The sequence below is a fragment of the Bombina bombina genome, chromosome 6 (genome assembly GCF_027579735.1).
Source record: "Bombina bombina isolate aBomBom1 chromosome 6, aBomBom1.pri, whole genome shotgun sequence".
Lineage (NCBI taxonomy): Eukaryota > Metazoa > Chordata > Amphibia > Anura > Bombinatoridae > Bombina > Bombina bombina.
The window spans coordinates 640,076,890-640,093,129 of NC_069504.1; the positions used below are offsets into that span (position 1 = coordinate 640,076,890).

The following is a 16,240-nucleotide window of genomic DNA, read 5'->3' on the forward strand; positions in this document are numbered from 1 at the left end:
ACTGTTGTCAGTCTGCCGTGGCACACCTGAGGATCTCTCACGGCACACTAGTGTGCCACGGCACACTGGTTGAAAAACACTGATATAGCCCATCTGGGAGTGTTTATGTAGTGGAGTTCTTAATGTAGTTGTGTGCTGCACTATTAATATTATTGCTTTACTTCAGGTCTTAAAAAGAACTACATTTGGATTTCGGTCAAGCACAATACTAATACAAGCGCAATGAGCTTTCTAATAGCGCTCCCTGCGCTATCTATTAAAAGTATAATGTGAGCAAATAAAATGACAGCCACGTAAAGATGCTTTGGTTAAAATATTTAACTATCCACTAGTAGGGTTGCCACCCTGCCGGTATTTTACCGACACGGCTGGTATTTTTAAGGTTCATGTCAATGTAGAAAATAAAGAATAAATATTGAAAGAAAGCCCCTGTTAAAGTGAAACTTCTTCTGAGTGTCATGAATACTAGTTATAAACAAATGAGCATTTAAGATCAGTCCTATCAGCTTAAGTTAATGAGTTATGCTATTTAATTATTTATGAAAATTTATGTTAATTAGCATTGCCGGTATTTTCTTCCAAGAAAGGTGGCAACCCTATCCACTAGTAGTACAAGATTGTGCGCTATTCTTTGCGCAAGGTAGCATAAAAGGTAACACACCCTGCGCTACTGTCACAGCCTTACACGGGGGAGAAAGGTTTTTCTTACCTTGATGTCATAAAACTTCTAGGCTTTTTACTATTACTATTAAAGAGACAGTATAGTATAAAATTGTTCTCCCCTTAATGTATTTCCAATGACTTATACCAGCTGCAGACTATAAAATGTATGATAAATTGCATTTTCAGGTTTAGACTAGATAACAGGGAGTCAGATTTGCTCATGCCTAGATCAGTTTCAAAGATGCCCGCTCTTATATAACACTGGGGCAGGGCTACACTGAGAATTTCTAAGTGTTCATTATGCAAGAAAACAAGTAAGTTCTTTGCTTTTTTTACACCATCTCATTCTTTTAGATTTACTTTGATTCATCATATTTGTTTTTACCAAAGAAGCACTGTTTAATATCCCTTTAACCCCTTAATGACAGCGCTGTACCCTGGCAGATAGCTGCCAGTACCTAAGATGGTGGAAACTACTTAGAGAGGAAAGGGTTAGAGACCTTTTGGGGAGGGATCAGGGAGGTGGGAAAGTATGGGGGTACTCATACACTGAACAAAATAATAATAAATTATTATTTTTTTAAAAAGGACTAAAACTGAATACTGGCAGACTGTCTCCCAGTACCTGAGTTGGGGGTGACCAGTTGGGGTGAGGGAGGGAAGATAGATGTTTTGGAGGGTTCAGGTAGGGATCAGGGGTGGGAAGTGGGAGGTGGGAGGCTGATCTCTACACTGAAGCTTAAATTAACTTTACAAGCAACCTGATTAACCTCTTCACTGCTGGGAAAAATAAAAGTGTTGTGCACAGCTGCAATAAGTAGCCTTCTAATTACCAAAGGCAAAGCCATAAATGCCTAGTATTTCTGAACAAAGGGGATCCTAGAGAAGCTTTTACAACCATTTGTGCCATGATTGTACAAGCGGTATGTAAATAATTTCAGTGAGAAACCAGAAGTTTGCAAAAAAAATAAAGGATTTTTTTTTTATTTGATCGCATTTGGAGGTGAAATGGTGGCATGAAATATACCAAAATGGGCCTAGATCAATACCTTGGGTTGTCTACTAAAAATATATGTATAGTTTTAATAGGTAAATAAAAAAAACAAGGACTTATTTCTGTTTAAATGGAGTGATGGCAAAATGCTAAAAATGCGCTGGTCTTTTGGGAGGTTTTAGTCTGAAATGCCCGGTCCATAAGGGGTTAATACATTTCATGCACCTCCCTCTAATCACGGGTGCTGCCATTTTGGAACCTAGGTAATACTCCAGGTAATTGAAGGAGAGTTGCTGCATATGTGCAGATATATCAGTACTGGAGTGTAGTGAAAGCTAAATTTCAATATGGCTGCACATTTAACTAGAGGGAGGTGGGGGAATAACCTTAGCACTATGTTTATAAAATCTATTTAGTGTTTAATAGCAATTTAATAGTCTATCATGCATAATGTAGTATCTATAAGTTATAACATAGCATCCTTATTGCATAAATAAATATACCCTGAAAACACATACTAAGGATTTTATGCCAAGCAAGTAAATGAAATTAGTCATAAACGAATATATCTGCAATCAAAAGTATAACCAGATGTTTTTTTATTCCATAGATGGTTTACAAATGATTAAACAATAATAATCAGACAGTGTGTACCATGATTTTTTTTCTCCATTTGTTCCTAATGATCAATTTCCTATTATTCTGGTCCCACCAGGTAAACAGTGACATAAGAAAAGAAGGAATTTATGTAAATATATAGAGATAAGCTAATGAGGCATGATCTCCCTGCAAGCTCAGCCCAGCCATTGGGCTGTTTCAATTAGCAGAGACAATGATTCCATAACAACCCCAAAAGAACAATTTCCTATACATTGTATACTCTCATTGGAAACACAATAAAAGGAAACCAATTTTACAGCACACTGTACCTTTAAAGACTAAGGGGCATATTTATCAAAGTGCAAGCGGACATGATACGATGTAGCGTATCATGTCCGCTGCACATCGATAAATGCCGACAGCATACGCTGTCAGCATTTATCATTGCACAAGCAGTTCACCAGAACTGCTTGTGCAATACCGCCCCCTGCAGATTTGCGGCTAATCGGCCACTAGCAGGTGTCAATCAACCCGATCGTATTTAATCGGGTTGATTTCTGTCCGCCACCTCAGATTAGGCGGACAAGTTATGGAGCAGCGGTCTTTAGACCGCTGCTTCATAACTTCTGTTTCCGGCGAGCCTTCAGGAGCATGATAATTCGGCCCCTAAATATATTATTTAAAAGCTATGGTAAACAAATAGTCATAAAGCAGGTCACCTTTTATTTATTTTTGGTGTTTCTAATTTTCTTGTTATAAAAAAGATTGAAAGCCAGTCTTTTCTGTCACTTGTTAAGCATTGTAGGTGGCCTCTGAACAGCGAGTAATACACTCTAGGTCAAATACAAGCAGAGGTCAGGTCGCTCATGTAATTCCAGATGTAACAAGTACAACAGAGATATGCAAATAAATAGAGGTTCTTACCCAGCATGCCTGGTTCAAGCACAAATAAGTTTAACAAAATAGTTTGTAAGACCAGCAATGTCAGGAAAACATAAAGTATTTAGCTTAAAAGTTTAGTCAGTTTCCAAAGGAAATTCCTGTTTTTCAATATGCTGAATTATAGTTTAAAATAATGTGATGTTTTTGATGTGCAGATTTAAAATATTTTTGTTGAAAAGTTTAATATATTACAGAAACCTATCTTGCTGGATGGTACATGCCATATATACACCGGATAACATTTTATTGAGAACACATGATTTCAATGTGCATATGACTATGCTAAGAAGACTGCTGAATATGGACCTGCTAATATAATAGTGCAACTAATTTGTATGTTAAAATACTTCATCAAGAAAACCATCACAGAAACCTGTATACACCAGCCCACTCGTTTCATTTATATATGACCCTTTGTTGAAGATTATTAAAAAGAAATTTTTCTAAATTGTATTTCTCTAGTAAAATTCAAATATTATTGCTAGTATTGTTTTAAACAATAAAATGTTTGTTTAAAGGGACAGTAAACACTAAATACATTTTAAAAGCATGTTATTGAGGCTACTCCCTTTAGTCATGGGTGCTGCCATATTGAAATCTAGCTTTCATTACATTCCAGTGCTGATGTGTTTGTAAAATGCCAGCACCTATAACAAGAGGGAGGTGCATGAAATGTATTTAGTATTTTATGCCCCTTTAAATGCATAATCATATACAACAGTAGTATTTGAATATTTCCACAAAGTCAAGAAGCAGTTCCTGGTACTTATCCTTGCCTTACTCATTCAAGGTGATTGGCAGGCAATGATCTCAAGAGCTTAGCTGCACAAGAACAGAGGCGGGATAGCTCAAGAGAGCTCTTGCATTGCAAGTAGCGATTGCAGGAGGACAGGTTCTCTGCTTCAGAACTTGTCTGTCTGTATTATTGCTTAATGCCTTAATGCATTAGCCACTGGTGCTACGCTCTTTCTACTCCTCCTCCAAGGCTGTTGTTGGGACCGAGTGAGCTGCGTCTCACAAGAATTTTCCTTTTAAACGTTTTCAATAAAGGACTGTTTTTACTATATTCACCTGGGACTCTACCTCTTCATTTTGATGTCTTTTACCAGCATTTGAGTCCAGGTTTCTAACTCCTCTTCTACTGCCGGACCAGGTGAATACGCTGACCTTTCACACACCCCCCCTTCTCTTACGTCACGCGGTGACGCGTATTGAGCTACAGACCGGGTTTTGCGAGAGGCGGAAGGAAGAGAAGTCGGCAGACACGCTGCCATCGGATGTTGTTCCGTTTTTGCAAGGACTTTCTCACTTCAGTGCTACAGGTACACCTCTCTACTTTGGCTCATAATACAACTGTTTGGGGGTGTTTGTGTCACATTAAGTCCTGGTGCCAGGCTTGGCTTACTTTACTACACACGGACTTTAGTGTCAACCATTTCTCTCCTTGCTTTATTGCTTAATGTAAAATATTGCAACTGCAAAAATGCCATCACACTGTTAACATAGTAAATGGATTTTTGCCACCATAATGCATACCTTTTAGGCAGTTTTGTAGTATAGTTGTTGTTTAAAAAGGCTGAGTTGGCTATTTTTTAGAGATCAGTAGCCAGTAGTGCCCTAGTAGTCTAGGAAGCCACTATTTGATACTTATATGCTGCGTTTGCTCTTACATGTAAATCAAGCTGATGCATAATTGAGTAAATGTACCAATTAGTGACTGAGCATTCAGAAGAATACAGAAACCTGACTCTACCATATGCTAAACAGCAATTGGCCCATAAGTGCAGGTGCTCTGGGTTGCAACACAATGCAGATTTTGTTAACAAAATGAAAGGGTAAGCTAAAATTTTAAATACGTTTTTTACCACTAATTCTTCAGCAATGCCCAGTGGTAAAAACAAACAAACATAGTTTATAAATATTTCCAATCTATTCACAAGTTATATTAATGATAATATTTATGCTTACAAGTTGGAACACAACCATACATTGCTTTTATACGTCTCCCATATATACCCATTTTGGATCACAAATCTCACTCATGTAGCCCCTGTAACCCTATATACTTTAATTTGCCCTTGAATCAGACTCATTCTATTGTGTTCATTTTTAAATACATTTTACTGGACTATCTTGATAATACACCTAGCAACCCATCTCATATAAAACCAGTTATTAATCTGTCATAAAATAACCAAAGAACAATCTAAAACCAATTTTTAAAATGAATTTCAGAAAATAGATTTCCTAATTTTGCTGCTTAATGACTTTTGTTGAAGATGATTTGATAATGTATAGATTAATGGTGATCTGTCAACATGCTACTATACTTGAAGTAAATGTTTTTGTAGACAATAAAATAGAATTAGTTCAGTCTGGTCCTCCAGTGCCACCTAGTGTTCAGGAAGAATGGGTGTGGAGGAACATGTACTAATACAAATCAATTTACTAATATATATATATGAAGTTTGTTTAAACAAACTTTGTTTTTAAAACATACAAACCATCACTGTGGTTTATAAAATTGTGTGCAAAAATGCAACATATTCTGCCTGACATCTGTATCATTCAAAAAAACTGTAACCCAAATCCAGCCTCTCAATAGTTCTCTTATAAGCACAGGCTTTACTAATACACAGGCTAACCATATATCTCATATTAGTTAGATCATTTAATATATCTTTTTCTTCACTGTAAAATAAATGCTTTAACAGAAAACTTTTTTTCTTTCATGATTCAGATAGGATAGGGCATGGTTTTTTTTTAACAACTTTCTAATTTACTTCTATTATCAATTATTTAGTTCTTTTTGTATCGTTTTTTTTTTTTTTAAAGCAGGGACATAAGCTTAGGAGCAGGCCCATTTATAAAGCACTATAAGGCAGCAGTGTTGCAAGAATGTTATCCATTTGCAGAGCACTAGATGGCAGCACTGTTTCCTACCACGTAGTGCTCCAGATGCCTACCTAGGTATCTCTTCAACACAGAATATCATGGGAACGAAGCCCATTTGATAATAAAAGTAAATTGGAAACTTTTTTAAAATGATCTGTCTGAATCACAAAAGAAAACTTTTAGGTTTCATATCCTTTTAAACTGGTTACCTTCCAAATGAAAAGCATAACCTTTTGTCCTGGCATTAATCTTCAGTGATGATTGCCTTCTTATTGAACTATATTAAATTAATTTCAAAAGCTGTATAACATCATCACTTTCACTACTCTCCACGTGAAGTTTTGTTTTTTATAGCATGCATTGTTTAAACAGTTTTTCATATACGCTCTTCTGGAGATACAGTCCCCTGATTGGGACAAAGTGAATTCTGACCAATCACTAATGAAGTTTATGACAAACTTATCTTTATTGTTGCTGATTTGTTTTGTATTCAACCAATCATCCTTTTGTTTTTTCTTCTGAATTTTTGCACTACTTCCTTATATTTAAAGGGGCAGTCTAATCCAGAATGTTTATTCTTTAAAAAGATAGATAATCCCTGCAGTTTTGCATAACCAACACGGTTATATGAATATACTTTTTACCTCTGTTATCACCTTGTATCTAAACCCCCACAAACTGTTCTCTTAGTTCAGCTCTTTTGACAGACATACATTTTAGCCAATCAGTTCTGACTCAGAAGTAACTCCATGGGAGTGAGCACAATGGTATGGCACACATGAACTAGCACTGTCTAGCTGTGAAAAACCTGTCAAAATTCACTGAGAAAAGAGGAAGCCTTCAAGGGCTTAGAAATTATTATATGAACCTACCTAGGTTTAGTTTTTAAAAAAGAATACCAAACAAAGCAAATTTGATGACAAAAGTAAATTGGAAAGTTGTTTAAAATTGCAGGCCCTATCTGAATCATGAAAGTTTAATCATATGAAAATTAAACAATAACTCTTAAGCCTCTGTTCTCTTCTATTGCTATTAATAAAATAATAAAACTGTATTCCACCACTTAACTTTTATGTTCATAATTTGGCGGATTATAGCATTTGACATTACATAACATTCTTCTGTTATTTAATATCACTTCTCATTTTATTTATCTCTGCGAGACTTTCAGGCCAGCAGCATGGATAAGTTGCTGTCAGAAAGGCCTCTGGAAGTTTTTAAGCAATGGAGAGGAAATGGGTGGGGTACCAAAAAACATTGGCCAAAAATTCTAGAACACGTCATGTCATTTTTCTGTCACATCATTTTGAGATGTTTAAACATATAGAAATCTAAACTGCACCTGGTTTATTAACGTTTTCCATGTGTGTGAGTTCATTATTATTATGCAGCTGATATTTCTTATCCATCTGGCAGTGAAAAACATAATCTTAAAACCAATATTTTCTTAAAGTGACAAAGAATGCAGAATAATTCAGACAGAAAATACATTTAATTACTTTTATTAAATTTGCCTCTTTCTCTTTGTATCCTTTGATGAAACAACAATTGACCTACCTTTCAAGAGTTCATAAGACCTGTTCACCTCAAATTTACGGGCCCGTATAAACCTCAGAAGGAAATTGTCATCTTGAGTTATGACCTTCTCTGCAACTGATTTACACAGGTTATCCCCTGTGTTAGCTTTTTCTTTAATTAGCTGTCGAAGTTCTTTTATAGCTGCATCTCTTGTCTCCGTTGTCTCATTTAGCTCATCTTTGGCCTTAAGATAAGGTGAAAAGTAAAAATGTTAGGTTATTAATGGGGCACAAACAGGGCTGGCTCAAGATATTGTGCTGCCTGGATCCGAGAATAAAATGCACCCCCCCCCCCAGAAGTAACATTACTGATTAGCATCTCAACATACTAGCCTGACCACTGACCTTACTAAGCCTGCTTACCTGCATCAAACCAATGCTTATGCACAATTGCACAGTAAGTGGGAAAGAATGTAGGGAAGAGATACACTTGTCCCACCTTGAATGTCACCCCTGACCAGTTCTGAGTCGTTGTGAATGATGAGGTTATGCTGCTGGAACCCTGCAACTTCCCCCACAGAGAAAGAGAACAGGAGTGTTGTGGACCTGACAGTGACTGACCCAGTCACTGATGTGCTGCCCCTTGCCAAGGGCTGCCTGGGTCCAATGGACCCACTTGGTCCGATGGTTGAGCCAGCCCTGGGCACAAATTATAATGGTGTATTGATTTACATACATGCTGTGTGATTTGGACTTTATAGCCCTGTGTAGCCAGAGATTGGGGGTTTATAACCTTTTTAAGCAGATATATATTTGTAGGGACTACACACGATAAAGCTAACATTTCCTAATTTTGCTGGTTCTTTTCTCTCTTTCTTATAGGGGGAGTAAAGTTAAAAAGAAACTTAAAGGGACATTATACACTAGATTTTTCTTTGCATAAATGTTTTGTAGATGATCCATTTATATAGCCTATATAGCATTTTTTTTAAAGTATAGTTTTGCTTATTTTTAAATAACATTGAGCTGATTTTCAGACTCCTAACCAAGCCCCAAAGTTTTAGGAGAATACTGATGTATACCTACTCCAGCTTGCTCCTGTTTGTGTAAAGAGTCTTTTCATATGCAGAGGAAGGGGGAGTGTCTACTTTTTTTGTTATAGAACCACTTTCAGTGGTTGTTCCAGCTAACTTTATCAACAGTGCTAAACTGGGAGCTTCTAAGTAAGTTTTTGAACGGTTCTATACTGGATTTTTATATCAGCATTTGTGCATATTATTCTTTATAGTAGTGTCTATTACATTAAGTTAAAGGAAATTGGTGTATACTGTCTCTTTAAAGAGATTGGATAAAACAAAACATTTAAAACAACTTAACAATGTATTTCTATTAAGAATGCTGCTTAGTTCTTTTGCTACCCTTTGTTAAAGAGTAATCCTAGGTGAGCTCAGGAGCGTGCACGTGTCTAGCTATCTGGCAGCAGTTTTTGTAGCAATGTTATGCATAGTTACAAACCCTGCTGCAAGATGACTAAAGATATGAGTACGTTCCTAAGCTCCTCTCAGCCTACCTAGATTTACTCTTCAACAAAAGATAACAATAGAACAAAGCAAATTTAATAATAGAAGAAAATTGGAAAATTGTTTTACATTACATGCTCTATCTGAATCTATCTGAAACATTTCATTTTGACTTCACTGTCCCTTTAATATGTTTAGACCACTGATTTTAAAACCTGTCCTTAGGCCTCTCTAACAGGACAGATTTTCAGGATTACATTAGGCGAAAGCTGGTTAATAACCATGTTTACTAATCAGTTGATTATTTCACCTGTGCTCCAGTTCAGATAACCTGAAAATGTGGCCTGTTAGGGAGTCCTGAAGACAGGTTTGAAAACCAGTGGTTTAGAGCCTACAGGCTTATCTAATTAGGATTATAGAAGAGCAGATCGTCCTGATATACGCACCATTCATTTTTAAAATTCAGTAATTTACATGACCACGTTAACACTTGAAATGATGAGTATTAAACATTGCCATTTTAAAGGCTAACAACTTTGGGTTGCCAAAGCAGACAATAAGAGATTAACCTGGCCTATAAATAACATCAGCACTGGACACTAATAGCAGATCTTGTCAGTAATTTGTTTCATGTAGTGCTGGTGAACTGATTACAAATATTGTACAATGTGTTTCTCAGAAAACAATGAATGTCTGAAAATTGTATGTGGAGAAAAAGAAGGGGGGAGGGGTACAAAAAGTAATTTTTAACACCCACAAGAAAAGCCATGTATACAGAAAGAAGAGCAGATTGTTGGCCTAATAAAGAGATGTTTAAATGATTATAAAGAGGTAAGATATGAATTATTGACACCATTCTTCAGTATTGTTAACAAATATCTATACATAATGGTGGTATGCTAGCTATAGTCACCTATATTGTGTACTTACCTTCTGCACTGTGTGTTCTGGGATTTTTTCACATTTCCCAAACACTGGGCCATGGTCTTTAGTAGTGAGACGCTCAAGCTTGGCACGGAGAGACTGCTCCTCCTCAGACACAACACGATATGTTCCAGTCTGAATAGAACAGAAGCATGCAATGCCTTTCATTTCTCTGCTACAATACAAGCATAGGGATCTATTCCAATTAGGGTTGCCACCTTTTGCCCAAAAAAATCCTGGACACTTTTTAAGTGGGCGTGTAGAGGGTGTGGCTTTGGGCGTGGATTGTCACGGCCTCAAATTCATTATGAAATTATTTATATATATATTATATATATAAAATATAATATATATGTATAAAATATTATATATATATATATATAACAGGTGGGCGGGTAACTGGTGCAACGGGCACAATGTCCTGTCTCTCTGCCCTCCTGGACCCTGTATTCCCCCTTCCCACTGTCCCTCTCCCACAAAAAAAAATTTAAGGGGAGCGCTTAGCCCAGGGCATTTGAGGCTAGTTCCGGGACGCGGGACACAGAGCCTCAGACCGGGACTGTCCCGGTGAAACCGGGGCGGGTGGCAACCCTAATTCCAATCCATTAGAAGAGTCCTGATAAGTGCCTTGCATGGTTTTCACATTTGTGGTGCTGCATGTTATTGTCATTTTTACACTGCTTTAGCTTTGTTTTGAGAGAATACAACAGAATAAATTCTAAAACATTGGGACAGGAAGCTTTTTTGGTATGATTTTTTAGGATTGCTCTCAGTTTTGATTTATTGAAAACCTATTTAGGCCTCTTTTAAATGGCACACCTTGGTTGTTTAGATGGCTTTTTTAGTGGTAAAGACCACTCAGTGTAGTAGCATTGCATAATTAACAAGTGCATAATAAAAAGACAATGATTTAACACCTACTTTAAATTTCAAATAAGCAGTAGATTTTCTGACAAATTTATTTTTTCTTTCATTTTCTGGCCCCCTGTATCATGTGACAGACATCAGCCAATCACAGACTAGTATACATATACCCTGTGAGCGTGTGCACATGCTCAGCAGGAGTTTGTTCCCCAGTAAGTTTGTCTATAAAAAGACTGTTCAAAATTTGATAATGGAAGTAAATTGGAAAGTGTCATAAAAGTTTATTTTGACTTGAGTGTCCCTTTAACATGTGTGTACATGGTTAGTTCCAGGTTTAATAAAAGACAATTAAAACCAATCTCAAATCACTCTTTTAAACAATGAAACTTGTAAAAAAAAAAAAAAACACATTATCATCAGAAGGTTAACTTATATTTGCAATTAGATTGATGATGTTTTAAATACAGTTACAAAAAATGATAAAAGGTTGTTAAAGGGACAGTCAAGTCCAAAAAAACCTCATGATTTAAATAGAGCATGTAATTTTAAACAACTTTCCAATTTACTTTTATCACCAATTTTGCTTTGTTCTCTTGGTATTCTTAGTCGAAAGCTAAACCTAGGAGGTTCATATGCTAATTTCTTAGACCTTGAAGGCGGCCTCTAATCTAAATGCATTTTGACAGTTTTTCACCACTAGAGGGCATTAGTTCATGTGTTTGATATAGATAACATTTGAGCTCATGCACGTGAATTTACCATGAAGTGAGCACTGATAGGCTAAAATGCAAGTCTGTCAAAAGAACTGAAATAAGGGGGCAGTCTGCAGAGGCTTAGATACAAGGTAATTACAGAGGTAAAACGTGTATTATTATAACTGTGTTGGTTATGCAAAACTAGGGAATGGGTAATTAAGGGATTATCTATCTTTTAAAACAACAATTCTGGTGTTGACTGTCCCTTTAAAGGAACACTGAACCCAGATTTATTTTCTTTCGTGGTTCAGATAGAGCATGCAATTTTAAGCAACTTTCTAATTTACTCCTATTATCAATTTTTCTTTGTTCTTTTGCTATCTTTATTTGAAAAAGAAGGCATCTAACCTTTTTTGGGGGTTCAGAACTCTGGAGAGCACTTTTTTATTGGTGGATGAATTACTCATAGGAGTAAATTAGAAAGTTGCTTAAAATGTCATGCTCTATCTGAATCACAAAAGAAAATATTTGGGTTCAGTGTCCCTTTAAGTGCTCACAAGTCATTTGACATTATTGGCTAATGAGACATAAAAGTCGAAATTAAATTATTCAGATAGATTGTGCAATTTCAAAAGACTTTTCCATTCACTTTAATTAGGAATTTTCCTTTCTTCCCTTGGTATTGAAAAGGATACTTAGGTAGACTTGGAGAAGCAATGCACTACTGGGAGCTAGCTGCTGTTTAGTGGCTGAACACACAGGCCATTTGTCATTGGCAAACCATAAGTGTTCAGCTAAATCCCATTAATGCATTGCTGCTCTGGAGCTGAATTTAATTATGTATGTAACCTCTTTGCAGTAGTTAAAAACATAGTTATATGCAAGTAGTAGTGGAATAATAAAATGAGCACATTAAACAAATATTTTTTTATTCTACTTTTATATCCCTGTAGTTGGAAAAACAAACAAACAAATACATTAGACAGTTATCATGTAGCCTTCAGTTTTAGTTTCAACCGCTTCTATAAAGATCTATAAACCCACTCCCCCCTTGAAAAGCTTAGGCTATGCCGGTTTCTTATGGTTTTTGTAAAATATTTAGGGCTAGATTACAAGTGGCGCAGTATTTAACGCTCCTGTGCGAGCATTAACTTTGCTAGAAGTTAACTTATTATGGGCTTCGGATAGCACTCATATTACAACCTGACATGTGCAAACAGTTTGACTTCAGGTATTGTGACCACGTTAATGTATTCTACCCATAGGGGCATATGTATCAAGGTCTGGCGGACCTGATCCGACAGTGCGGATCAGGTCCGCCAGACCTCGCTGAATACGGCGAGCAATACGCTCGCCGTATTCAGCATTGCACCAGCAGCTCACAAGAGCTGCTGGTGCAATGCCGTCCCCTGCAGACTCGCGGCCAATGGGCCGCCAGCAGGGGGTGTCAATCAACCCGATCGTACTTGATCGGGTTGTATTGTGGCGATGTCTGTCCGCCTACTCAGAGCAGACGGACAGGTTATGGAGCAGCGGTCCATTCGGAGCTTGATACATATGCCCCATAGACTTCAATGGAGCTTGCAAACTGAAAATAAACACTTATATTAGCCTGCTAACCCATTAATATTGTACATTCCAATAATCTCCACATTGAAATATATGTAATGTATATATTTTTATACACATCTGTATATATACCTATACTTGTATAACTTGTATATAGATATATAGGTAAAGCGATACAGTAAATAAATATTATATACAGAAATATAAATATTGGATTTATTTGTATATGGAGAACATTGGAATATACACTATGCGAATTGTGATTCGGGTTTAGCACTGTAGGTCTAATGCGGTGTTGGGCTAGAGCTCTTGAAGACAGTTATCTTATGGCATGTTATGTAAATATTAAGTATAACAATAATGTAAAAAATATTAATAATTATCTAGGTTCTTAAAAAAATATCAAAAAATCATTAGAATACATATCTATTTTTCAGATTATTTTCGAATATCTTTAATAATCATTAATAGTTATTTTTTCTTACATTATTTTTATATTTAATAATTACATAATGCACCTTACAATAACTGTCTTCAAGTGTGCTAACTCGACACCCCGTTAAACCTACTGCGCTTAATTAGCATATTTTACATTCCTATGTTCTTCACAAAGAAGAAATTATATGTTGTGTGTATATATATATATATATTTATATAATTATTTTTAAAAAATCTATATCTATACCTGTATCTCTATGAATATATACAAGTAAAGTTAAAAATATATAGAACATATTCTCCTATGTAAAGAACATTAGAATGTAAAATAATATACACACAGTTAAACATGTTATTAAATGTTAATGACTAGTCCTAAGGCCCGTTCACATGGGAGATACAAGGTAATCACAGAGGTAAAAAGTATATTAATTGCAGTACATTGGTCCCACCCCTTGCTCTCTCTCTCTCCCCCCTCTCTTTTGCTCTCTCTCTCCCCCTCTCTTTTGCGCTCTCTCGCTCCACCTCTCTTTTGCTCTCTCTCTCCCCCCTCTCTTTTTCTCTCTCTCCCCCCTCTCTTTTGCTCTTTTCCCTCTCTTTTGCTCCCTCTCCCCCCTCTCTTTTTCTCTCTCTCCCCCCTCTCTTTTGCGCTCTCTTTCTCCCCCTCTCTTTTGTGCTCTCTGTCTCCCCCTCTCTTTTGGGCTCTCTCCCCCTCTCTTTTGGGCTCTCTTCCCCTCTCTTTTGGGCTCTCTCTCTCCCCCCTCTCTCTTGTGCTCTCTCCCCCTCTCTTTTGCGCTCTCGCTCCACCTCTTATTTGGGCTCTCTTGCTCCACCTCTCTTTTGCTCTCTCTACCCCCTCTCTTTTGCTCTCTCCCCCTCTCTTTTGCTCTCTCTTTTGCTCTCTCTCTCCCCCTCTCTTTTGCGCTCTCTCTCTCCCCTCTCTCTTTTGTGCTCTCTCCCCTCTCTTTTGTGCTCTCTCCACCCTCTTTTGCACTCTCTCTCTCCCCCTGTCTTCTGTGCTCTCTCCCCCTCTCTTTTGCGCTCTCTCCCCCCTCTCTTTTACGCTCTCTCCCCCTCTCTTTTGCGCTCTCTCTCCTCCCTTTCTTTTGCGCTCTCTCTCCCTCCCTCTCTTTTGCGCTCTCTCTCTCCCCCTCTCTTTTGTGCTCTCTCTCCCCCTCTCTTCTGCGCTCTCTCTCCCCCTCTCTTTTGCGCTCTCTGTCCCCCCTCTCTTTTACGCTCTCTCTTCCCCCCCTCTCTTTTGCGCTCTCTCTTCCCCCTTTCTTTTGCGCTCTCTCTCTCCCCCCTATTTTTTATGCTCTCTCTCTCCCCCTCTCTTTTGCTCTGTCTCTCTCCCCTCTTTTGCTCTCTCTCTCTCCCCTCTACCCCCCTCTATTGCTATCTCTCCCCCTCTCTCTCCCCCTCTCTTCTTTTGCTCTCTCTCTTCCCCTCTCTTTTGCTCTCTCTCTTCCCCCTCTTATTTTCTCTCTCCCCCTCTATTTTGCTCTATCTCCTCTCTTTTGCTCTCTCCCCCCTCTTTTTAGCTCTTTCCCATCTCTTTTGCTCTCTCCCCCTCTCTTTAGCTCTTTCCCATTACTTTTGCTCTCTCCCCCTCTCTTTCTATCTCCTTCCCCTCTCTCTCTCTCTCTCTCTCTCGCGACCGGCCACGCCCAACCATGCCCCAGGCTATGCCCACTTCCGCCCACACTCACCGTGCCGCAGCAGATCAGGTAGACTCTAAGGCCAGGTTTGTTTGTCCTCTGCTGTCTCTACTGCGCATGACAGCTTCGGACAAACACACTTGGCCTTTTATATTATAGGATAAATAAATATGATTTTCTATGTTTTATGGTATTTGACTACAAATGGTTTCAATATGTGTGTATATATATATATATATATATATATATATATATATATATATATATATATATATATATATATATACACACACATATTGAAACCATTTGTAGTCAAATACCATAAAACATAGAAAATCATATTTATTTATCCTATAATATAAAAGGCCAAGTGTGTTTGTCCGAAGCTGTCATGCGCAGTAGAGACATATATATATAAAAAGCAAAGTGATGTGTAGGAATGCACACAGAATACATAAAACAGTATGTACTATGCAAAAAAGGCAGCACTCACTGGTCATTTGTAAGTAAAATTTAGCTTTTAATAATACAAAAAGTTAAAATCTTTTTCCCAAGATTTTAACTTTTTGTATTATTAAAAGCTAAATTTTACTTACAAATGACCAGTGAGTGCTGCCTTTTTTGCATAGTATATATATATATATATATATATATATATATATATATATATATATACGTTAGAGCCCTTTTTTGGCAAACATCTTATACCATATATCTTTAAACCCTAATAATTTTTTCATAAAAAAATAAATAATTATTATTATTCAACTTGTAATAAGAGCGCTATTCTGATGCGCACCAAAAGCCGAAAAGAAACAATATCGCTTGCGCAAAAACGTTAGTGTGTCACTTGTAATTTAGCCCTTAGTTGTTATATTGCTAAAGGGACATTCTACACTAAAATTGTTATTGTCTAAAAATATAGATAACACCTTTAATACCCATTCCCCAGCTTTGCACA

The 16,240-nt window shown here is 37.1% G+C and overlaps 1 protein-coding gene across 1 annotated transcript in view; it reads right to left on the reverse strand.

The window, feature by feature from the left end:
• Positions 1–10,223, reverse strand: part of RLBP1 (retinaldehyde binding protein 1) — a 52,845-nt gene extending 42,622 nt beyond the window's left edge. The window contains exons 1-2 of the mRNA XM_053719356.1: positions 10,062–10,223; positions 7,652–7,856 (exon numbers count right to left, since the gene is read on the reverse strand). Of these exons, the coding sequence (XP_053575331.1) occupies positions 7,652–7,856; positions 10,062–10,223 (367 nt within the window). The remainder of the gene's footprint in view (positions 1–7,651; positions 7,857–10,061) is intronic.
• Between the last annotated feature and the right edge of the window lie 6,017 nt (positions 10,224–16,240).